The 24,582-nt window shown below is 40.7% G+C and overlaps 4 protein-coding genes across 4 annotated transcripts; 2 read left to right on the forward strand and 2 right to left on the reverse strand.

Annotated features, from left to right (window-relative positions):
* Nucleotides 1-1,053: 1,053 nt before the first annotated feature.
* On the reverse strand, nt 1,054-2,526 carry LOC135680283 (uncharacterized). Its single transcript, XM_065194164.1, has one exon. The coding sequence runs from the start codon at nt 2,524-2,526 to the stop codon at nt 1,054-1,056; it is 1,473 nt and encodes a 490-aa protein (XP_065050236.1).
* Nucleotides 2,527-7,969: 5,443 nt separating this feature from the next.
* Nucleotides 7,970-11,758, forward strand: LOC135680284 (protein RKD5-like). The gene is made up of 5 exons (XM_065194165.1): nt 7,970-8,095; nt 8,508-8,842; nt 9,889-10,136; nt 10,778-11,001; nt 11,362-11,758. Exons 1-5 carry the CDS (start codon nt 7,970-7,972, stop codon nt 11,590-11,592), a joined length of 1,164 nt encoding a protein of 387 aa, XP_065050237.1. The 3' UTR covers nt 11,593-11,758.
* Nucleotides 11,759-12,685: 927 nt separating this feature from the next.
* LOC103994448 (UPF0548 protein At2g17695) lies at nt 12,686-16,869 on the forward strand. Its single transcript, XM_009414783.3, has 3 exons — nt 12,686-13,013; nt 13,089-13,290; nt 16,500-16,869. The coding sequence occupies exons 1-3, from the start codon at nt 12,754-12,756 to the stop codon at nt 16,701-16,703; spliced, it is 666 nt and encodes a 221-aa protein (XP_009413058.2). The 5' UTR covers nt 12,686-12,753; the 3' UTR covers nt 16,704-16,869.
* A 334-nt stretch (nt 16,870-17,203) lies between these two features.
* LOC135587528 (catalase isozyme 2-like) lies at nt 17,204-21,174 on the reverse strand. The gene is made up of 8 exons (XM_065079056.1): nt 21,034-21,174; nt 20,621-20,717; nt 19,492-19,769; nt 18,255-19,031; nt 18,080-18,169; nt 17,859-17,926; nt 17,683-17,776; nt 17,204-17,582 (listed from the first exon to the last, which is right to left on the reverse strand). Exons 1-8 carry the CDS (start codon nt 21,046-21,048, stop codon nt 17,523-17,525), a joined length of 1,479 nt encoding a protein of 492 aa, XP_064935128.1. The 5' UTR covers nt 21,049-21,174; the 3' UTR covers nt 17,204-17,522.
* Between the last annotated feature and the right edge of the window lie 3,408 nt (nt 21,175-24,582).

Below are 24,582 nucleotides of genomic sequence, written 5' to 3' on the forward strand. Positions count from 1 at the left end.
GATCCTCTATCGACACTCAATAGCCCTCGTAAGGTCGACTACCACTCCCAATGACCAGCTATACTAGATCTGGGACAGCCAAACCTATAAGTCTGGTATCAAAGAGTGGAGCACTCATACAGGACATCCTTGGTGTCTCAAGTCTAAGGACCAGATACACCACTAGGACTACGGAATCGCTATCTGACAATAAGGCATCATCAACCATCCAACATTCCGTAAGCGGATCAATCAGTGAACTCATTCTCCAATGAGCACCTGTACTGTATCCCTAGTGTCCCTACACGAGCAGCTATGAGACCAATTGCATCCATCATATGGACGAGTATACAGCATACCAGTCTATCCGGTTATCACGATGTCCCTCTCGTGTAACCTATGACCAGGATTATTTAGGATATGTGTTTAAAGGTGAATCGATCTCATTATCGTGATCTCATCACGATCTGATTCCCATTGCACAAATCCAAGGACATCACAATATATGTATGCATTTATGCAATAGTTATAAAGTGATATACGCCAAAATATAATAAGCAAAAAGATTCTGTATCAAGTCACACGTGCCATCACTCACGTGATTGGCTTGCTGGGCACCTATGACTAGTAGATGGCTCGGTTGGTCACCTCGGCCAGCCCGTTCGTTTGGGGATGTGCGACCGAGCTGAACCTCAGCTGTATCCCGTAGGTCACGCAGAACTCTTTGAACCGAGCACTGGCAAACTGCGTCCCATTGTTAGTGATGATGACTATGGGCAGACCAAACCGGGTAACAATGTTCCTCCACACGAATCTCTCCACCTGACGCTCCGTGATCGTTGCCAGCGGTTCGGCCTCGACCCATTTGGTGTAGTCTATCCTGACAATAATATATCTTCGTTGCCCCGAAGCTGGGGGGAAAGGGCCGAGAAGGTCCATCCCCCACTGCGCGAAAGGCCATGCGTAGTCCACGGGCATCAGCGGTATCGCCGGTTGCCGGGGCATTGGTGCATGCCTCTAGCATGCATCGCACTTTTGCACATACGATCTTACGTCTCGGCACATAGTGAGCCATTAGTACCCTTGACGGAGCACCTTGAACACCAGGGTGCACCCACCTATGTGCTCACCGCAAATCCCGTCGTGGACCTCGGCAAGAACTGACTGAGCCTCTTCGGGCTCCAGGCAGCGCAGGAGGGGGCATGAATACGACCTCCTGTATAACCGTCCGTCGATTTCACAGTACCAGGCTTGGGTCCGGCGTAGGCGTCGAGCCGCGGCTTCGTCCTCAGGAAGCGTCCCATAACGTTTGAATTGTAACATCTCCTGCACCCATGTTGTTGGTGGGCCAGCGGTGGCCACCACTACGACCATGATGACGCGGGTGGGGAGTTCCTCCACGTCGGGCTCGCCCTCGGGACCCGATCTCGAGGCCAGTTTTGCCAGCGTGTCCGCCCGCTCGTTCTGGCGTCTCGGCACCCTGGATAATGTGAAGCGGGAAAAGTGGGCGGCGAGAGCTCTTATCTCCGCCAGATACTTCGATATGGTTGGGTCCCGGGCCTCATACCCGCCGGTGAGCTTCTCGGCTACCAGCTGCGAGTCGATGAGGACGTGTATGTCGCCCACTTGCATTTCGACAGCTAGTCTGAGCCCCACCAGCAGTGCTTCGTACTCCGCCTCGTTGTTGGTGGCCTTGAATCTGAAGCGAAGGGAGCACTTGAACAAGCGCCCATCGGGGGCTTCTAGCACCAGCCCAGCCCCCGCGCCTTTTCGGCCGGATGATCCATCCACGTAGAGGAGCCATTCCGCCTTCATGCGTTCCGGATCCTCGCCCTCGGGCTGAGTCAGTTCTGAGATGAAGTCGGCCACCGCCTGTGCTTTGATGGCGGTCCTCGGGACGTACTGAATATCGAACTCCCCAAGATCTACTGACCACTTGAGGAGGTGACCTGCAAGGTCAAATTTAGACAAAATCTGCCGGAGCGGCTGGTTGATGATTACCTCGATCGGATGAGCTTGGAAGTAGGGGCGCAGCTTCCGGGCGGTCAATACGAGCGCCAGCGCTAGTTTCTCGATCAGAGGGTATCGCTCCTCGGGTCCGTTAAGGACATGGCTAGTGTAGTAAATTGGTAGCTGCTCTCCAAAAGCCTCCTTGATCAGGACAGAACTTATTGCATGCCGAGAGGCGGCCAAGTAGACACCCAGCTTTTCCTGAGGGGACACTGAAGCGAGGCAAGGGAGCGACGCTAGATGCTCCTTCACGTGGGCGAAAGCCTCCTCGCATTCCGCTATCCACGCGAAGTCCTTGGGGTCCTTCAGAGCCCAAAAGAAGGGGAGGCACCGGTCGCTCGATCGGGATAGGAACCTTGACATGGCGGCGAGCCTTCTGTTCAGGCGCTGCAACTCCTTAATTGTCCGAGAGGCCTGCATGTCGACAATTGCCCATACCTTTTTGGGGTTCACATCGATTCCCCTTTCATGTATGATAAACTCGAGGAATCTGCCCGAATTGACACCGAAGGCACACTTTGCGGGGTTGAGTCGCATGTTGTACCTTCGTAGTGTGTCGAAGGTCTCGGCCAAGTCGGACAAGTGAGTCGTAGTCGTGCGACTTTTTACAATCATATCGTCGACGTAGACTGCCAAAAGTGGATGTAGGTCAAGATTGACCGAACCACTCTAAATCTCGGTTTGCATTTACTTTCTGTTCTCTATCTTAACTGCAAACCGCCTCCATAGCTTTTCTTTAACTGCACTTCGCCTAATCTAAGTTAAAGCAACTTCCGAATCGGCTTTCATACCGAAATCGCTTTTATCGTACGAACGTCGTATTTCGGTTTACAATTACTTTTTGTTCTCTATCTTAACTAAAAACTACCTCCATAGCTTTACTTTAACTGCACTTCGCCTAATCTAAGTTAAAGCAATTTTCGAATCGGCTTTCATACTGAAATCGCTTTTATCGTACGAACGTCGTTTTAAATCGTCAAAAGTTTTTCGCTGCACTAATTCACCACCCCCCCCCCCTTAGTGCTCTTGATCCTAACAGTCTCGGATACTGGTGATGAACAAAGCCAGGGGGTTGCTGCATAAAGATATCTTCAGTTAAAGTCCCCTGTAAAAAGGCATTGTTAATGTCCAGTTGTCGTAAGTGCCAGCCTTTGGAGATGGCCAAACTTAAAATAAGTCGAATTGTTGTGGGTTTAACTACAGGACTAAAAGTCTTTTTGAAGTCAACTCCAAGCCATTGATGAAACTCTTTGACTACTAATCGTGCTTTATATCGAGCAACGGACCCGTCGGGGTTCCGCTTAATTCGGAAGACCCATTTACACCCGATGATGTTTTGTATAGGATGAAAATGTACTAGAGTCCATGTGGAGTTATGGAGAAGAGCATCATATTCTTCACACATGGCTTTACGCCAGTAAGGAGATTTTTGGGCTTGAGTAATTATGGTGGGTTCACTGGTCTCGGGAGAGGATTTGGTGATAGCATGCAGGTCGAGAACTTGACGTGGTTTAAAGATACTACTTTTTTAGCGTGTTGCCATTGGATGTCTAGGAACTGGAAGTTGTGGTATTGGTATGGGTGGTGGAGAGGCATCGACAAGGGTCGGGATAGGCTGAGATACATCAGTGGTACTAGGTAAAGAAGGTTGCTGTGATTCTGAGGATATTATGTCAGTAGTAGGGGAGGCTTGTGAAGAAGGAAGATAAGAAGGAATGGAGGGAGTGGGAAGCTATTGAACCGGGAGATTGGATGGTATACTCCAGTGATGTATATTTGTTGGAGTGGCCGGCATGGTAGGAGACTCGTGGTTTTGAAATGGAAAGGCAGACTCCACAAAAACAACATGACGTGAAATAAAGATTTTTTGAGTTTTTTGTTCGTAGCATCGAAAAGCATTATGTTCAAGAGAATATCCTATGAAGATGCAAAGTGTAGATCTTGGCACTATCTTATATGGGGCATAGGGATCTAGTCACGAATAACATAAACAACCAAATATTCGAAGTTTTTGAAGGTTTGGGGATTTAGAAAATAGTTTTTCAAATGGAGACTGGTATTGGAGAACTGGAGTGGGTAGACGATTAATAAGGTAGACGGCAGTTTGAAAGACTACAGACCAAAAGGTTGCTTGCATGGAGGCTTGATGTAGAAGCGTGAGACTAGTTTCTACAATATGTCGATGTTTGCGTTCAGCAGAACCAACTAGTTGAGGAGTGTGTGTGGGTGACTTAAGGTGTTGGATACCACAGGTTAAGAAGTAGGATGTGAGAGCTTGATATTCACCCCCACCATTAGAGTAGACTGTTTTAATTGTAGATTGAAAGAAGTTTTCGACCAACTTTTTAAGGTAAAAATTGTTGAAACTTCTGACTTATGACAGAGAGGATAAATCCATGTGTACTTAGTAAAATAGTCTACAAAAATGACATAAAATCTAAACTTGTCAAAGAAAGTGATAGGAGTAGGACCCCAAACATCAGTATAAATAATTTCAAATAGTGTAGAACATGATATGGAAAAAGAACTAAAAGGGAGTCTATGACTTTTATTACTGAGACAAGCATCACAATAAAAGCTATTATTTGTAGGAGTAGAAAGAGAACAACGAGAAAGTAATTTATTTTGGATAGAGAGAGAGGGATGACCGAGACAATGATGCCACACATCGATTGGAGCTGCCACTGAGGAGTAAACAGTGGGCTGTTTAAGTTGTGGAATGGACGGCCATTCATAAACATTGTCCTTACTCTGACCTTGGACCAAGGATACCCCCGTATTCAAATCCTTGACAAGAAAAGAGTTATGAAAGAATTCAATAAAGGTATTATTTTATTTACAAAATTGAGAAACAGAAATAAGATTGTGTTTAATGTGAGGTGCACACAAAACATCATCGAGTGTAAAAGTTGTGGTAGGTGAATTAAGCATTGTGGAACTAGTATGAGTAATAGGAAGTCCTTTACCGTCACCGATGATGATGTCATCATGTCCACTATAGTTGTTGTGGATCGACAAGTTTTGTAGATCAGAGGTAATGTGGTGGGATGCGCCAGAGTCCACGATCCAATTATGATCAGTAGTGTTTGGAGTAGTTGCGAGATTTTCTTGAGGCCAATGTGATTGTGCAGGAAGTCGGGGTCGAGATCAATAGACCTTTGCAGAGTGACCAACTTTATTACATAATTGGCAGACAACTCTTCGTTGATTTGTGTGTTGAGGGCGCCAGGACTACTGATGATTGAAGTAGCCACCTTGGTTGTCGTGATTGAAATGTTGATGATGTGGAGGAAGGGTTTGGTTGGAGCTCAAATGTTCAGAAGACATCTTGGTTGAACCTTTGTTGATAGTCTTATTATACTGATAGCCCCTCCTCGTGGATTTTTGATTGACTTGAGCCGTGATGGATGGTCCTAACAATTTGTTCTCACGCTTGAGATATATCTCAAAATCAGTCAGCTTATCATAGAGTTCTTCAAACGACACTGGTGAATCACGTGCCCGTATTACTACTGCTAGTTCCTTGTACTCATCTCCTAGGACATTGAGGATATGGACAGTAACTTCTTCATCACTGAGGGAATGACCTATCAAGGCCAAGTTATCGATAATAATCTTTATGTTGTGCAGATAATCAGTAATAGTACTTCCCTCTTGTTTTGTTTTCATAAGTCCGGATAGGAGACTAAGCATGCGAGTTCGTGAACGATTTGCCAGGGTGGTTTGCAACTTGCACCAGGCTTCGACAGCAGTGTCACACGAAGATATGAGTGAGGCGAGGGATCCAACGACTGAAGCTTGAATTTCTTGAAGAATGAGACGATCCTAGCGTAATCATAGTTTGTGGTCCGGATTTGATACTGGACTGGATGCTCCTGGGATGTTGATCATCACTAGTGGACAAGGAAGAGAGCCATCGACATAGCCTAGAAGGTCATAGCCAAATAGAAGATTAGAAAATTAAGCACGCTAGGATGCGTAGTTACCACCTTTGGATAAGGGTTGCTGCATTTATCGAGATAAGATTTGTATGCGGGAAAGTATTATGATTCTCTATTGGAACAGTAAGTGGAGCAACAGAGGTAGATGATGAAGATATATAAAAGATATAGACTACTATGTGGGAGCAAGTAGAAGTACGTAGCAATGACAAGGATGAAAAGAAAAATAAAAAGGAAGAAGTGTTGGTACTTCTACAGTAAGAAGGTAGGAAGAATCAACAAGTACTACAAGGTAGGAAGAATCAACAAGTACTACAGTAAAGAGGAAGAAAAATAAAAAGTAAGAAGTGTTGGTACTTTTCTATGGTAAGGAGGGAGGAAGAATAAAAAAAAAATTACAGTAAGGAGGAATCAAGAGTGTGTGCTCCCTGCGATGCAAAGTCACCAAATGCATTGACTGGGCCCAACAAATGCTTGGCGCTGCACCGTAGACTTGGAACTTGGTGCGGTAGCCGTGGTCGAGACTGGAAGCAGGGAAGCTGTCGTCGAACGACCGACTGTGGGCGGCGAGTGGGGGGACAGATCCGCCTAGGATCTGGAAAGGGGGGGCTGCCGTATACAAGGAGAAATTTGGCAACGGTATGATGTCGGACAGTAAGAATTTTTCTCGGCGTCGACTCGATAGGGGTGCTGCAATAGCAACGCATGGCTCATCACAATTTCTACTCTTATACCATGAAGAATCGAGAGAATGAAGAAAAACACACTTCAATTAGTATCATATGAAGTCTATTTATACATGGTGAAAGATAAGATTTCTTTAACTGAGCAGAGAGATTGCTTCATACATCCGAGGAAATCTCTCTCTTATTAGAGGAAATCTCTCTGTTATCAATTACAACCCTTGATGATAGATAGTGCATTATTCCAAAAGCAAAAGGTTGATCATGATATATTTTCCTAAAAAATATGGTTGGTTTATGTTTGATTTGCAAGCCAAGTTGGTAGCTTAATAAACTTCCTCGAAAGAGTTGACACTATCATCTTGTGACGTTTTGCTGCTGTTGCATATTTTTACCCCTAGTTTATCTCATGCAAATTTCTGTTTCCAACACACAACTTCAAAAATCATGCGTCTGATCATATGTTATCATTTCTAAACATTTCGGTATGTTTTATTGTGGGATCAGGTCGGTCCTCATTTGGAATATACATGACACAGGCGCAAGTACTTCGTTTGGTGGTGGTGCAGATACTGGTACGATTCTTCATCAACACATGGGAATGCAATCGACCGGTGATGGTTTCGATACTTCATCTAAGTTCAATATTTCTCTTACCATAAGATAATCCGTATACTTTTTTGTTTCTTTTGAAGATATCTGAGGAGTTTTGTTTACCTTTCAGTTCTCTGCGGATCAAGCCAATGTCAAATGAGCAAAGAAGACAAGAAGTGAACTCTCGAGTCTACAGACAAATGTGAGAAGATGACGGAATTCGTGCCTTTACTTATCACCACAAGCCTTTTGGCGTCGCGTATCGAACTCCCTCTTTCGGCATGGTTCCCTGCGGCCACCTGGTCGCTGATGTTATGACAGAACAAAAGTAGCGCGGCACGGTTCATGTGATGCGTAGGACCGTATCATACAACAGGTGGTTTTCTCACTTGGAAGGCGAGTACTCTTTTGGATCCGGTTTTATCGTACTGTTTAGTTCCTCTCGATCATTATGTATGTTTGTAGAAAGAGGAGAGACGGGAAGAGTAAAAGAAAATGAGTAATGAGTTGATGCAAAGGGATTGTTTTTCTTGTTTTAATAGGTAGGATATAGGTGAGTCGACAGAGATCAATTGGTCAAAGAAGACGTTGGAATTCAGGTGCGTGTCAGCTGTGATCACCCAGATGGTGTTCCATGAGGAATTCAGGACACTCGACTGAACAGGGAGTAGCAAGTCAACTACACCCGGTCAAAGGTTGAGAAGCTTATCCCAACCTTTTCCACTTGTTCACGACTTGGGACACTCTCGGAGAGCGTGTCCGATGAACGACTCACATCCAGAGGTCGCTCTCTGCCTCGCCAATCTCAGCTCAGGCCAGTCTTCTGAGATCTATCGGCGAACTCTGGTTTCGCTCTCTTCAGCAGCTCCGTGGAGGGAGCAGATGATGGTAAGTCAGCCGGTGCATCGTGATCTATCACATACAGTCTGAGAAGCAGGACGCCGAACAACCCCCACTGCAAATTGCAACTTGGATATGTATTTTATTCCATTCAGCTTTCTTTTCCGAAAGGTATTCTGTGAGAGAGAGAGAGAGAGAGAGATAACAACATGCAGGTTGTCCGCGGCTGGTTCTCGCCTTCATGCACACCTTGCGCCCTCGCGTGTCAGTTGTCACGTTCTCGTTGCATGCCAACAGAGTTAAAGCAGCACTCAAGGAATGGAAGCACAGACGAGTTCATGTTCCACTGGTAGCCGCTGTAACATCATGCACTCCCCAGCCCTTCCCTCCTCCTCCTCTCGTCCTCTATCTGCTCTCTTTGTATTCCGAAGCATCCTCAACCAAGGTTATCTTCTTACAGAGCTCTCTGTTCTACTCGCGCAAGCTTCACTCTCAATCGCTGGTTTTTGGTGCAGAGCTAATCAGAAGCCTGCATGGGTACCAAGTCTCGGAAGAGGAGGAGGAGTGGGTGGAGAGGGAGTTCCTTTTCTCCCCTTCCTCCTGCATCGAAATGCGTGATCCCATCCCTGGGCCCATCATGGTGGCGTCGACGGCAGGTGATGGTGGCAATGGATTCCGGTACAGGTTCAAGGAGGGGCAGAGTGTGGGGCTCTGGCGCTGTATACTTGCATTTGACTCTACCGTGGCCTTCTCCGCTTCTTCTTCTCCGATTCCTCCACTCCTCTGTCTTTCCAGGTAACAAAAATAGTGAAGGAAAACGAAAAAAAAAAAAATGCCAGAAAGAAGCCATTCTTCTCCATCTTCTTAATCATACATTTCATGTCAGGATTGCCCCTAGCAGATTATATTTAGATTGAAGGAAGTTGTCCATTTGCTTTGCGATTTCTTTGATAGACAATTGGTTGTTCTTTGTTATTTTTGCTAGAAATTTCACCTTTTCTCGAGTTATTGCTTCTGATAGAGTGATTGGTTTGCATAACAGATTCTGGGGAGGCTCCGCTTATTGTCCCAGCCTCTTGAACTGTGTGACAATAAGGATTCTAGTGAAAACTACAAGAAGTCTAGGAATCCCTTGTCATAGTTCATGTGTGCAGCTTTTGTTCCTGCGTCATGTTTTGAGGAAATACAATTGTCGCATGAAAACTCTTCCAAAGACATCTCTAATGTTCTTTACTGGCTGAGTGACTGCATTAGTCAAGATTCGGGTTGTTATGCCTGCTTCATGTTTGTTCTACCATGAGCAAGACATTCACTCAAGATTTGGAATTTGCTTTATTTTTTCTTTCTGCCTTTGTTTTAGCCTTTTATTTTGTCTTGAGAAGCTCTTCTAGTTTTCAGACGAGCAAATTTGTCATGTATCTTATCATGCATTCCTAATTCCTATATGTGATCGTTGAAAATTTGGCTATAGGTTGATATTTATTAGTCAAACTTCTGTGGGCAGACTGTCAACGACACTAGATCTATTTTCATTTCTTGCCAGCTCTGTTCCTGCATCATAGTCGCTAGCCTTAGCTCCTCGAATTACTATATTCCCTTCCTGTTTCTATATTTCTTAAGTTTTGGTCCTAAGCTAATGAACTATTTGACTTTCTACTTCAAGACCATCTTCAAAGTTCATTTCAAGGTTTTTAAACCTAAGTGAAACTGAACAATCTACACTGAAGTAAGCTCTTATAGAAGCACCTTCTGAAATTTTTAGTAATCTCCGTATTTGAGATTACGGTTCTTACTGGGGTTTGCAGTTAGAATTATAACTGAGATTCATATGTGTATGGCAGAAATCCCAGGTTGAAGAATATACCTACTTTGTTAGGTGATCTCCAGGAGGCATTCCAGTTGAGGTGTGAAATGGAAACTAAAAATACCATCAGTTTGGCTTCAAAGGGGATTCAGGTACGTGAAGGAAAAGAGCCCCATGATACAGCAGAATATGCAGATACTGGTTATGAAGATGGGTCCTCAGATTCATGTTCCACTATCAGACATGTAAAGTTGAGGAATCAGAAAAATCACAGAACCTTACAAGGTAGGAAGAAGTCTTCTATGAATACTGGTTTTCACTACAATCACTCCAAAAAAGAATAAACTTTCTTTTCATCTTTTAAATATATTTCACTCTTACATTGGTGTCTTTTATCAACTCGCAGACTCTTCCACTCCTCTCCGTTTCACATTTTTATCAGTACGTACAAGTGTGATATAGATTATTTTGATGAGCAACCAAATAGATGATTTAGATAATGTTAGATGGATGCATGGAAAGGCACAATTTGTTTCTGGCACATATATACTATTTATCGATTTGATACATATACTATGCCGTTAATCTATGAACAAATGTGGTTGAGATATTATTGTGAGCATTTGTATAGGTTAGAATGTAAAATATGATAACAGTTGTGGTTGAATGATCCATTGCGATGAATAGGGAATTGCTGATGGTTTAGGACATTAATTTGTTTTCTTTGTATAAAAGAATCTTATATTTGGATGTTGCCATTTAGGATATATTGAATAAAGATAGTTCTTTATTGTCAGAGCACATTTAGAAAATTGACATGCAAGTCCATTATTCCTCTATTCGCAAAGATTAATCATATAAGTTCATTTCTTGAGAATTCTATCCTCTTAGCTATGGCTTCTAATGGTTTCTGTGAAAGACTGCAGAACTTGCAATCTCCATGAAGAAGAAGAAGAGGGCTGCAACAGAGCATGTAGCTAATATTGCTTTAACCGACCTTGTTAAATACTTCGATCTTCCAATTACTGAAGCTTCCAAATATCTGAGGGTTGGACTTACTGTTCTGAAGAGAAAATGTAGAGAATTTGGCATTCCTCGTTGGCCACATCGGAAAATCAAGTCTCTCGACAATCTGATACAAAATCTCCAGGTAATTAATTGCAACATCTCTTCTGATACTGATTCTTGGTCACAGTTGAAGGTCACACAAACAGTATGCAGTGCCATATTCTGAGCCACTAACCAAATCTCATGTCTTTACTAATTCCGGCACATTGATTTGCACATTTAAATCTATTTAATTCTGGTGACATCCTAAGATACTGCTTAGTAGTTGTGTTCACTTTTTTACTGTCAGCATCACACCTATGCTTCATATGATACCTCATCGATGTGTCTGTCTGACACCATTCCTGCAAAAGTCACTCATGAAATGATTATGAATGCACTTAGATTTGAAATTGTCTTGCAAAACCTATCATATTCTATGAAATCTTTTGATGATGCGCAGGAGGAGGTTCATCGACAGGAGAAGGAGAACAAATCAGCTGCCATGAAAGCAGTCATTAAGAGGCAAAGAATGCTGGAAGGTGAAAAGGAGTGCATAGAGAAGAATCCTTTCATGGAGTTGCAGATAGAAACCAAGAGGTTCAGGCAAGATGTCTTCAAGAGAAGACACAGGGCAAAAGCTCTTGTTAGCAAGCAAGATTTTAGCACATCTCCAATGAAGGCATGCACTTGATCCTGGATTTCTTCTCTCATCCTCAGGGTATGGTTCTCAAAGGATGCAGTATCCTCACTTTTTGGTTGTGTTATTAATGGCAACATAGAACAGTGATGATGATTTATTTGTTGTAGTATCATGTCACTGCATATGGTTATGCTGATGGTTAGTAACATTTGTGCAATTCTGAGTGACTCCTAAAGGTTCCATCAAAACTTAGAAACCATACATCTTCTTGAAGAAGGATTAGAAAGAGAATTGCAACAAATCACATATCACAAGGAATTATGTTTCACTATAATATTATATATATATAGCTTTTATTGATTTAGAAAAGGTCTAGGGTTTCTAAAACTGTTTCTTATTAGTATAGATTACATCAAGAATCTGTATTAAGTTTTTATTTTTTTTATGTTGATAATGGATGATTTTATAAGTTATTTATAAAATAAACCTTGTCGGTATATATTATTTGTTGATAATATTGTTTTAGTTGTTAAGAGTTAAATTGTGGAGATAATTTTTAAAAACTAAAAATTTTAGATTAAGTAAAATTTAAATTAAAAATATAAGATATAATCTTAGTAATGTTAAGAATAGATGTAAGGATATAATTAAGTTAGATGAAAAAAAATATTTAAATAAAAATTTTAGATAGTTCGAATCAATTTATTTGGAGAGAGCATGAAAACTGGATCCGGCCAGAGATCAAAGCTGCGTTCTCTTCGCAGTCGCGTGTCCCCCAATGTCCAACATGGGCCGATATTTAAGTTTGTGGCCCATCATGCTCTCTTCTGGAGAATGGGGCGGTATCCGGACCTTATGGTGATCTTATCATACACCTGTTGGATGACAAAATGGCCCAAAAATAATTTTTTTTGAGCTAAAATCCTTAGATATTCGTTTTTGTTGCTCTCACATCGGTGATCGGATCCAGTTAATCTGATTGCATCTCTTCGACATAAGACACTCCGTGTCTTTTGGGCCTAAACGAGAGAGGCCCGCACGTGACGCTGTTTGCTTGAGGTTGGAATTCTGGGTTCGGATACCAATTTTGGATCCGTAACCCGTACCCGTTGGCCAACACGGCGCATCATCCCATCATCGTTCCTCCACCTCAAACATCCTACTTGGTGGGACGCCGACCGCGGCATTGGCATAGCAGTAACTCGAGGCATAATGGTGGGCGGCTTGTTCCTTAGTTTGGGGCGGCCCACGCGACAGCAGCAGAAGGCCTGCATCGCCCGCTCCGGCGACTTCAACTACGACCCCAAATTCCACGGCGCTTCCTCTCCTCTTCGAAGTAGTCTCGGAGACAACGTAGTAGTCGAAGAAGAAGCCCTTTCCAAGAGCGGTTTCTTCGTCAACCGCGCCCGTGTCCTCCTCGGCGCGGGTCCCCGCACCTTCGACCTTGCCAAATCCGCCCTCCTCTCTTGGAAGTATACCCCTTGTTTCCCGTCTTCTCCTGTTCCGATTGTTCTCTCGTCGGATTGATGCTATGCTTGTCTGTGTAGGCACTTTGAATTGGGATGGACGTTTGTGGATCCGGAGACGACGGTCGAGAAAGGGGAGAGGTTCTGCGTCTGCGTGAAGGAATTGATACCGTGGCTGATGATGCCGCTCCGGATCGCCTACGTGCGTGACGAGATCTCTGGCCGCGGCCCGACCAAGGCTTCCTTCGGTTTCGGCAGTGGCACTCTCCAAGGCCACCTCTTGGTATGATTCTGTTCTGTTTCCCCTTTACTGAGCTTTGTAGTATTTACTTTCTGATAATTGCTATCACTAAATCATGATGGAGAGGTGAAATTGTTTCCTGGTGAAGACTTTGTGCATTAGCAAAAGCATCTCTCTAACTCCTGAAACCTATGCACTCAATTGGCTATGACATCTTGATTGTAAAGCTCAAGCAATTCACTAGAACTTTTCACTTCAAGTCTAGTCAAAGGATTCTTGTGATGCCAGTATTGAACCTTGTTTGAACTCGAATTATTTGTGTATTAGTAATTATAATAAGCTTCATAATAGCTGGTTATATTTTTTGGAGGCATTCTTTGTCTTAGGCAAATCATGCATCTTTGTGTAGCTTCAGCTTCTGGCATGTTTAGATTGTTGTATGGCATAGACAAGATTTGATAATTGGCATGATCAATGATGATCCTTATTATTCATTACAGAGTTTAGTTTGTCATCATGATCATATAGGTTTGAGCTTAAAGTGGGAAACCATCCTCTAACCTTTAGAATGAGAGAGAGAGAGGATACTAGAATCAACACTATTGATTTCGTGAACAATGGAATTGATACCTGTCATCGAAGAGGACCTGTTCGTCTAGTGGGAACAGTTGATATGATTTGGCATCACTGGAAGATCAAGCTTTAGATCAATGGCTTCTATTTTCTATCATTTGGTTTTATAGGTGAACTTCTACATATCTGTCTACTTGTTTTGTTTCAGGTTAACTAGTTGTATGGCTAAGCCTATAACAGCAGTGATCATCATTATATATGTTAGGTCTTGTTTGGTCCTTATTAGCACATAAATCGAGACTATTAAAGTGGTTGATGCTAAAGGGCACTCAACTGCATGATATTGGATCTTGCATCACTTCAAAAAGAAGAAAATGTGGCTTAATGCTTCATATTAACTGATTAGGGTACCCATCCCTCATGGGCATGTACAAGAAAGAAAAAACAAAGAGCAAGGGATGGAAATCTGGAAGTAGATGATAGTTAGAATTCACATGAGTGAATAGTTAGAAAGTTTAGTGCTGCCAAACGACTACAAAAGATGGTAATTTTATATATAAGTCTTTGTTAATGTTAGAGAGCTTGTCATTTTTCTAGATTTTCACTGTTCTTCTATTCTTTTAGCTTTAGGATTGAGATCTTGTTTGATTTTGACCTCAAAGCAGTTTCTTCTTTCTATGACTGAATTCTATTTATAATATATTTTATGTCAAATTTACTTTTTTTTAATGAGTTCTAAATGTCGATCTATCTTTCTAGACTATTCTGTACTAGTGATCTTTGATTCTATCATGAATTACCACTTGCGTTAAATGTGATAAGAAAATATTTCAATATTGGAACATTAGCTTGACCATGTCACTTGAAATATTCATGTCCTTTTGGATTGAGGTATACACTAGTTACCGGGGAGATTGGAATAGTGAAATAATATTTATCCCTTTTTAAGGATTTTTTGTCTTTTGAAAGGAGAGGGAGGGGTAATCATTGTTCACGTTGGTTTGGATTTACATTCAATTAATTATATGTGGATCACTTCAGCCAAAAGATTCTTGGTTGAGATAGGAAACAAATGAACTGTGATTTATCATATTTCTATATGATAGGGAATGATGATCTGGCTGACACCTCCTCACCATGTAACCGATACTCTAGCATTATGTGGCTAACACCTCGTCACATAATCAACACCCTAGCATTGGGTGGTTGACACCTCCTCATCACGTAGTCGACATCCTGACGTTACATGGCCAACACCTCGCCATGTAGCCGATACCCCGGCATTATGTGGCCAACACCTCTTTGCCACATAGTCGATGGCGCAGCACCATGTGTCCAACATTTTGACATCTTGTGGTTGGTATGGAGTCGTCCCCCATGCTTATAAACCATGTCACAATTGTTACATGTTCCTCGGATCTGGCGCGACATGATTTCGCCAGAACCAGGAGAAGCATGTATTCGTCTCCGACATCAATACATGTTTTCAAGCATAACGATTCTAAAGCCACACTATAAAAGGCCTCTTTAGATGCATACCTCAACATATTGAAATTCTAAGGCTTTTGTGCATTCACCCCTTAAGGGTTCGGCTCTTTTTCAATATCTCATAATTGAGATTAACTTAAGCATCAGAGGGACTTTGTCGGGCACGTCCCTATCACAATTCTATAGGGTTAGCACCCAAAGAGACAAGGAGGATTTGGCATTCTCTCAAAGTTTGTCAGAGGCAAGCGCAAAATGGGAACTCGGTTAGCTCCAAATTGGTTTTACGATCGAACAAACCAAAATCTGCATTAACCTTATCAATTATCAGTTTTAGGTGAAAGATCACAATAAAGAAAACTCAGCAAGCAACTTACAGAATGTCAGGCTAACTAGCTTAACTAGTGTTGTTGATCAGATTTCATAAAGAATTTGGTAATGGTCGTAGAATGAGAATATTATGTCAGACAAATTTGTGGTGTGTGTTTAAACCTCATTTAGTGTCTCATAGTACCTGAAATGCTGGATATTTGTTATGGAGAAGAAAGAGAGTGCAGTATCATCCATCCGTTTGCTTACTTCCTGCCCTCTTGTACATACCCTTTATATTTCACCTCTTCGATCCATTGCAACAGCACGCAAGTCCACAATATTACTATCGAGAAGAAAGAGAGAGTGCAGTATCATCCATCTATTTGCTTACTTCCTCTCCTATTTGTACATACCCTTTATATTGTACCTCTTCAATCCACTGCAACAGCTCATAAATCCACATACAATCTTTTATCGAGGCGATGGATAAGCAATGCTAATCAAGTTAATGTACAATCTGACCCTAACGTGATGTTCAGATCTTAGTTCACCTTTAATTCTTATACCATTCCCAATAGTTTAATATCTGTTCCCAATATGAAACGACTTCTTCTGGCCTTTACTAATGGAGATCTGCTTCTTTGGGATGGACAAGTATAACACTGGTTAGAATCATCACAGAGTATGCAAATAAATTGCTTGCAAAAAGATGAAGAGCCTGTCTTTCCAGAATTATGTTGTGTATATATAGAGGAAGGGTGAGCAACAGTCAATAAGCATATGCTATCCCTTCGAAAAACTAGATAAAAAATGTTCTCATGTCGCCGACGGCCATGACGAAAACATTTGTTCTTTTCTTTTGCTGCATATGTCGTGAATAGGCGGGGGAGGAGCGCTTCTCGATCGAGCGGGACGAGAACGACGAGGTCTGGTATGAAATCTATTCCTTCTCTAAGCCTGCACACTTCCTCTCCATGGTAGGCTATCCATATGTAAAGCTTAGGCAGCAGTTCTTCGCTCATCGTTCTGCGGATGCACTAAAAAAGCATGTTGCCATGAAACAGCAGTGTGCGGTAGGAGAGTGAGGACTTTTTTTGCCTTGTGGAACAACGACTTGTATTAGCCAACATGTGTGTATTTGCATCCTCTCATAAAAGACAACTGTAGATTAGCTGGAGTTAGCCGAGATCTTGACTCGGCATTACATGGTACACTATCTTTGATCATTGACATGGAGGGTCTTGTTCACGACGTTTTATTTAATTTTGGAAGTTTAGAGGTCATCAACAACAGTGCTGACAACGTGTGTACATTTGGTTCTCCACAGCTTCAATGATCTAAGCAACCAAACCATCATTTAATGTCATGGCAAAACAAATATATCTTCCACTTTACAAAGTCACACTAAGAGAATAGAACGCGATCTTGTTAAATGAACAAATTATATAGTACCAAGCAGCACTAAGCTGCCAATTACACAACCATTATATGGAACCTTTTGATACCACTCAAGGCTCCAAATCTCATCAGTATCGATCACCACGAGTTGATGTTTATTTATCATCGTAGAGTATCAATACAACTATTGGGAAATGGGTAATTGATATCTATTAAACAAATACACCAAAGGCAAATTAAGGTTCTAAATCAAATATCCAGAAAAGTTGTCTTAGAACCGTTTGGCAATTGATACACATATCGAGATATCATATTATAAAGAACATGATATGTAGATAGTAGGATAGGAAGACTCAACAGTACATTATAATACCAGATCAGTCATAAATGGATCATACTCGGATGTACTCAGTACAAATACATTTAACATCAGTTTCATCTGGACACCATTCCAATTCTCAGTAGTGCAGTTTCAAAGCTTATTCTTGACCATAATTGGCAGCACCTCACATGGTTGGTTTTACATTAAGACGGGTTGCAATCTTCTGACCAAGAGACTTGTCGCACTGCATTATAAAGAAACCAATCATGTTTGAAACCAGATGGAGGAGAGAGAGAGAGAGAGAGAGAGAGAGGAGGAGGAGGAGGAGGATATGGGAGACCAACCTGAGACCAGTAGGAAATCCATATGTCCCTTATTTCATGCGTCACTCGAGGGTCAGATAACGCATCAACCCATCTATGGACGAATCGCTCTTGGCTGCATCAAACATTTCAAGGTCAGGTAGATCTCAGTAATACATGCTATACTACATATATACACCATAAAAACAAGGACAAACCGATCAGGAGCCCAAGAGCGGTATCTCTCTCCAGGCTGCTTAAAGTTGTTCTCCTTGTTGATGATAGCCTGCATCAGAAAAAGAAAACAATCTAATGATGACTGTGTACTTCGGATAAGATTCATATGGCAAGGTTGATGACAATCATAGAAAAGCTCAGGTTAAAGTTCATGGGTCATCCTAGAGGAAGCATAGGGTGATGTTATATAGAGGGGACTCACTTTCTCACGCCTTCCAGTAACAACAGAGGATGGGATTGGGAACCTCTCTGCATGTCGAACAGGATCATACCTGGAGGGGAAGTAGTTCACCTGAAAGCAACAATCAAAAACTTTTGTTTGTTGGATACCATGTAAAGGGTCAAGATGTAGCAAAAGTAAAAAAAACTAAGATTACCTCCTCATCCCTGTGCATGAAGTTCATAAATCCATCATGGTGGTTGTTGTGATGAGCACACTTGGGAGCATTTACTGGAAGCATCAGATAGTTTGGTCCAAGACGGTGCCTCTGGGTGTCGGAATAAGAGAAAATTCTGGTCTGAAGTAGCTTATCATCTGAGTAATAGATTCCAGGCACTATGATTGCTGGGCAGAAGGCAAGTTGCTCGTTTTCGTTGAAGAAGTTATCAATGTTCTTGTTCAAGACCATGCGCCCAACTGGCTGCAGAGGAAAGATGTCTTCTGGCCATGTCTTGGTGACATCGAGTGGGTCAAAATCAAACCTATCCTCATGCTCAGGATCCATGGTCTGAATGAAGAGCTTCCACTCCGGGTAGTTTCCAGCAGCAATGGAATCATAAAGATCCTGAGTGCCATGGCTATGGTTGTTTCCTCCTACTGTCACAGCCTCGTCCTCCAACAAACACTTCACACCACTTGTTGGCCTCCAGTGGAACTTAACATATGTAGCTTTTCCTTCCCTGTTGAGAAGAGTAAAGGTGTGCACACCAGAACCATCCATGTGCCTGTAGTTCAGGGGAACACCAACATCATCAAAGAGGAAAGAAAACATGTGCAAGCTCTCTGGGTGGTGAGAGAAAAAGTCAAGAATCCTCCAATTCTCCTGAATGTGAGACTTTGGGTTTGGTTTGAGAGCATGGACCATGTCGGGGAACTTCATCCCATCACGGATGAAGAACACAGGGAAGTTGTTGCCCACCAGATCAAAGTTGCCCTGGATCAAGTTAAAAATAACAAGGGACTATGTAAGTCGATAGCCATACCAATATATCACAACCATAGTTGTCGACAACTCGTGTGATAAAAAAAAAGATCAAACGTTTGCAACTGGTGCATATCATCATGATTCGGAATTCAACAACAACAACAAAGTCATAAGCCCCAACTGTTTAGGGTTGACTACATGGATCTTTTGTCGCTATTGAGATATAGAAAGTCATATGCTTAGCTAAGTTTAAAGTATTTAAATATTTATTCAGAATGAACAAGCATATTATGTCTTATAGATCAAAAGCATATCATCTTGTATGTAGAAACATTTGTTATATAGGAATATGCGTTATACCATGGGACAAGAAGAACAAGAAATGTAACCTCATGCAACTTTCCATGAAGTATTGAATTGCACTGTCTGCAGGAGAAGGTAAATGAGTGTATGGCAAGTTTCCATTTACCTCTCTTGTATAAAACTTCACTGCAAAACCTCGTGGGTCTCTCAAGGTTTCAGGACTCCCACGCTCATGAATAACAGTTGAAAAGCGAACGATGATAGGGGTTTGTACTCCTGGTGCACGGAGGAAATCAGCACAGGTCAGGTGAGAGACATCATGGGTAACCTCAAAGAAGCCCTTTGCGCTTGCTCCCCTGGCATGAACAACGCGTTCAGGAATGCGCTCTCTATCAAACTGGGCAAGCTTTTCAACGAGATGGTAATCCTCAAGAAGAATAGGACCTTTCAATAAGAAAAAAACCAGCATTCTTTAGTCAAATATTAGAGAAAAATTTCTAGACTCATAAGAACATCAAAATAGTGAGACCATGTTGTCTTTGCGGCCAGAAGGCAAGCACCCCTACTGAAACATCAGCAATTTACGCAAGACAACATGACTTGTAGAAGCAGTCGATACACAAAATTTTCTCAGTTAGTTTTGTTACAATTACCGAATGAGAAAAACCATCAATTTGAGCTGCAATTATTTCCTATTTTCAATAACCGAGAAGGAAGTTAAGTGAATGAGTGGAATGATCGAAAACCGTATTTATAAATATAGAGGTAAGACTAGGTACCTTGACATCGCTATATTCGGTATTTGAATCCGCTCTTTTTTTATTAGGATAGCACAACAAAGAACAACTTCATGAATACTTCTCACCTTTTACAAAGAACTAAATCATTTTCAACAATAATGTATTTGCCACAACATAAACACTAGTCTAATTTACTATTGTAACTAGAGCAAGCCAGCCATGTACGTTCAAGAAGATACAGCGAGATCCAAATGTGTTGCTTCACTTGCACACTAATCAAACTCAAGAAACAACAAAAATTCTTGTGACATAAAAATCTACGATTATGTGTTTGATCGACTCCAAAAAGCTGATTCACTTTAAGAATTTGTAAATCCTTAATCCAATTTATCCACATCCGCTATTAAAACAACACCAAGATTTCAGGACTTGTATTAAAAGAGAACATACCAAGAAGAACAATGAAATAACTAGATATAAGGAAAGCCCTATAAGCAAGATAGCAAAGATGAATCAAGACAATAAACTATCAAACATGGATAGTTCTTGCATTACCTCGGATTCCGACGGTGAGTGAGGAGTTATTGTTCCAAACAGGAGCCCCAGAGTTGGTGGTCCAGAAGGGGGAGTTGTAGTTGCTCGAAGGTCGGTACTGCACCAAAATTTTTCGTCAACAACGACATAAAGATCCAGACTTTATAGCGATCAGAACACGATCAGAACAAAAGGGTGCAATCGAACGGATTCTTCGAATCTCTTAGCAATCTAACGTTTCATAGCGAATATTGGACGAAGAACAAAAAGGCTCACAAGAAAGAATTCAAGCCAACGTACTATTCGTCAAATCGAAAAATAAAAGAAGAAAGAGAGAGAGAAAACCCTAAAATCATTCGACTTCCAGAGGTGGGGGAGGGGAAAAGAGACCGAAGGAATAGATCTTTCATCGGTGAGGGGAATCGACACACTACCTTGTAAGGATCCATGGCGATGACCCGATCTCGATCGGTCTCTCTCTCTCTCTCTCTCTCTCTCTTGTCGAATGGGAACGAGGCAGAGGCAAATCGTCAGAGGCTTGCGGGAAAGGAGGGCATTAAATAGCACTCGGGCTTTCAAGCGAGTTCTGCGAGGGGCCACCAGATTTCCTGCTACACGTGGCATAAAAACTGTGGTCAGATTTCCTATTCCGTGCTCCGATTCGTGCATCAGATCGACGACTAGACGAGACGAGACGAGTCGTTCCGCGATATGATGCCCTCAAACCTTGCCGTTGTCAAGTTTATCCTTATCCGCTTACGTCAGACTGTTGGGCAGCGTTCGATGACTTGTAAGTGTGAGGATCTTTGGTCTGATCCCTATCACCAACTCCAATCACATGACGGGTAGGTGCGACGGGTAAGTTAAACTACATGATCTAATTGCATACTAATCATGAATGACAACAGAATGTCTCGAGACATGTCTTTGTGCCATCTTAGTTGGATTCAAATAAATCATTCTAAGGAATTATATATTATAATCATTATTTAGGAAAGGAGGTTTAACACCTCCATCCCATCACATTTTTGGAAATAAAATATTTGCTTCTCCAAGTTTTTATTGACTATATCCATTCCTCCAAATTAATATAAATATATAAAATAGAGTGGTCCGATTGTATTAACATGATCACCTTCACAGAATGCTTGTTAGTATAGATTATATTATATCTCTCAATATTTAAATTATTAATTATGATTAACATTATTAGTCATGGTTATTTATGAGTTTTAAAAAAATAAAATTTCTAAAAGCTGAAATATTATATTAGTTGTTTCCTAAACCAAAATTCAAATGAACAAATGTGAAAATAGAAGAAAATGCATATGCAATAATTTAAAATTAATTATTATTAAAGGAATATTAAATAGAAGTTCTTGAATTGTATTAATATAGATATATATCATACGATATATAATTAAGGAAATTGATTTTTGTGTGTGTAGTTGTCAATCACGATCTTATCTTCTTTATCCATGCATCATCACATGAGACAATAAATATGAAGCTTATCTGTCTCGCGAGATATCGCCGAGATGGGCAACTCGTGCGAGCGACCTCCCCCGCACACGACACCTCAGCGCCAACGGGAAAAGGACAGACTCCGCGCCCCGCCGACCCTTATTTTGCATTCGGTGCGCCCCCCTTATCGGCTTATCTCTTTTGGGCTTTTCTACGAACACCTCGCCGCCACTTGCGCGCGTCCCGTGTGTCTCCATCCGATTCCTCCGTTTGGACGTTGGAAAAAGACTGTCCCGACGAGGCAGACGACATGCGCACGGGAACGACCGCTGGGCCACAAAGATCGGCTTCTCCTCGTGTGAACGGAATCTTGCCATATGAAAATATCGATATTATTATACTTTTATTAAAATAATAATATTATTCAGGAAAGATACCGAGGATATTAATAGTCATTTTTTTATTCTTTTAAAGATTAATATGTGCTAACTATCCTTTCAACTTCATTGATTTTTTTTTTTATTCATTAATGATAAGAGATATTCTTATATCAGTCATGAAATGACAGTCGATAGCCATCAAGAATCCAATATGGGACAATCAGATACTCCCGTAGAAAGTGAAGCCAACAGATCATGCACGATCGATCCCGCATCGCTCGAAACTATATAGGTTGGTGTTGTACAACAGAGGTTCGAACAAGCCAACCCGTGTCGTGAAAAGCATATGGGTCAATCGCTCGTTCGATCATGTCGAATGAAACAATGATGGGCATTAACAATCCATGTACCTTCAAGCAACCTCTAAAAGTATAAATTCTAAACCCCAACTCGGAACAAGGGATCTAACTTTTTTCATCACAAAAACCACTTGTCGATTCAATCATCCGAGGGGTTAAGTCAAGAATCCCCCTCTCGACGTTGGTCTGTCATGCAGGAATGCGACATAGGAGAGATGACTAGTCTCACCTTGAGTCAATATGGTAAATGCATTCGAGGCCTAAGAGCCAACTCTTAATCCGACCCCATTTCTTTTGTCTCCTCGCCCTACAAATCATATAGACAATCTTAAATTTTTAAAACATGATCGAGCCACGGTACAAAGATACATAACAGTTAATTTGAATTTAAATCTAATATATATATATATATATATATATATATTATATCTATCGATAAAATCTCAAATATCAATTAATTTGATCGTGTATATTTATCTTTTTTATTGATTAATGTAAAAAATATGGATGATGATCAATTCGACTTAAATTGATTCAAGTCAGCCTCAAATGTTAATTTGGTGATCGTTCTAACATTGTTTAATGATCCACTTGAAAATTAAGGTCGAATGAATTTTTTTAAATGATCTATTCGACACAATAGAAAGTGAGAGTGTTTTAGTTAACAATAACCGATATCGATTATTATTGAACTGACAACTTCTATAATATGTTTGGTTGAAGAAAATATCATGCTATATAGATTGAATATCTTTTTGATATTCTATTTTAGACTAATATTCTCGTGATCCAATTATTAATCTTGATGTGTTTTTCTCTTAATAACTCTACCACCACTTGTCAAGTTGGGATCGAGATAAATATTTTTCTTATCACCTACCTATCATAATTTATCTTTATTTATAAATTAGATAAATAAAATAATTTTATAAATAGGATGATGACATATGAGACTAATGGTTGAATTTTTACTATTTTATGGATTAAAATACATAAAAAAATCAATAATATAAAAAATAAACTCTGTGGGTTCTTATAATATATATATCACGTGACTATTCTTATCAGATTTAATATCTATCTCATTATTATCGTTATTTTTATTTTATAAATAAATATTTCTTACGCATGAAACACATGATTTATAGTCGTAATTAAAATAAAACGGTCCTGAATTTATTACGATAATTTACCATTTATTTTACCAATAACTATATGCTTGACATTGTTTCTTATTGCTCAACCTTAATGCCGATTGGATCAGATAAATGTGAATTCAACCAACGCCAAATACATAATTAATTCGAAACTGATATAACACAAATGTATTTTTTTTTTATATATTAAATCCTTAATCCATACTTTATATTACTTATACTCGATCATAATTCGATTTAAATCAAACCAAAATGAAACCGAGTCTTTTGCTTAGTAGTTCGGTTATTAGAATCTAAAATTGGAATTGAAATAGTTTTGATTTGGTTTCAAATCAATTAAAAAATAAAAAACATAAATTTATCAATTTTAATGGTTTAATAAATGATTAATTGATACGACATTTTATATTTCTAATTCGATGTCAAATTCGATTCTTTAATATTTAGCAAATAAATAAAATAAATGAATGAATTTGCTTTAATATTTAGCAAAGACACTAAATTAATAGCCACAAATTTCACTCCACCTCAAACTCGGATTCAACTTAATTAGTTAGGAATCGGAATCGGAATCCGAATCCGAATCCAAACTCGGACCCGATTTGAATACCTTTTTCTCAATC

This window comes from Musa acuminata, chromosome BXJ1-8, assembly GCF_036884655.1.
Source record: "Musa acuminata AAA Group cultivar baxijiao chromosome BXJ1-8, Cavendish_Baxijiao_AAA, whole genome shotgun sequence".
NCBI lineage: Eukaryota > Viridiplantae > Streptophyta > Magnoliopsida > Zingiberales > Musaceae > Musa > Musa acuminata.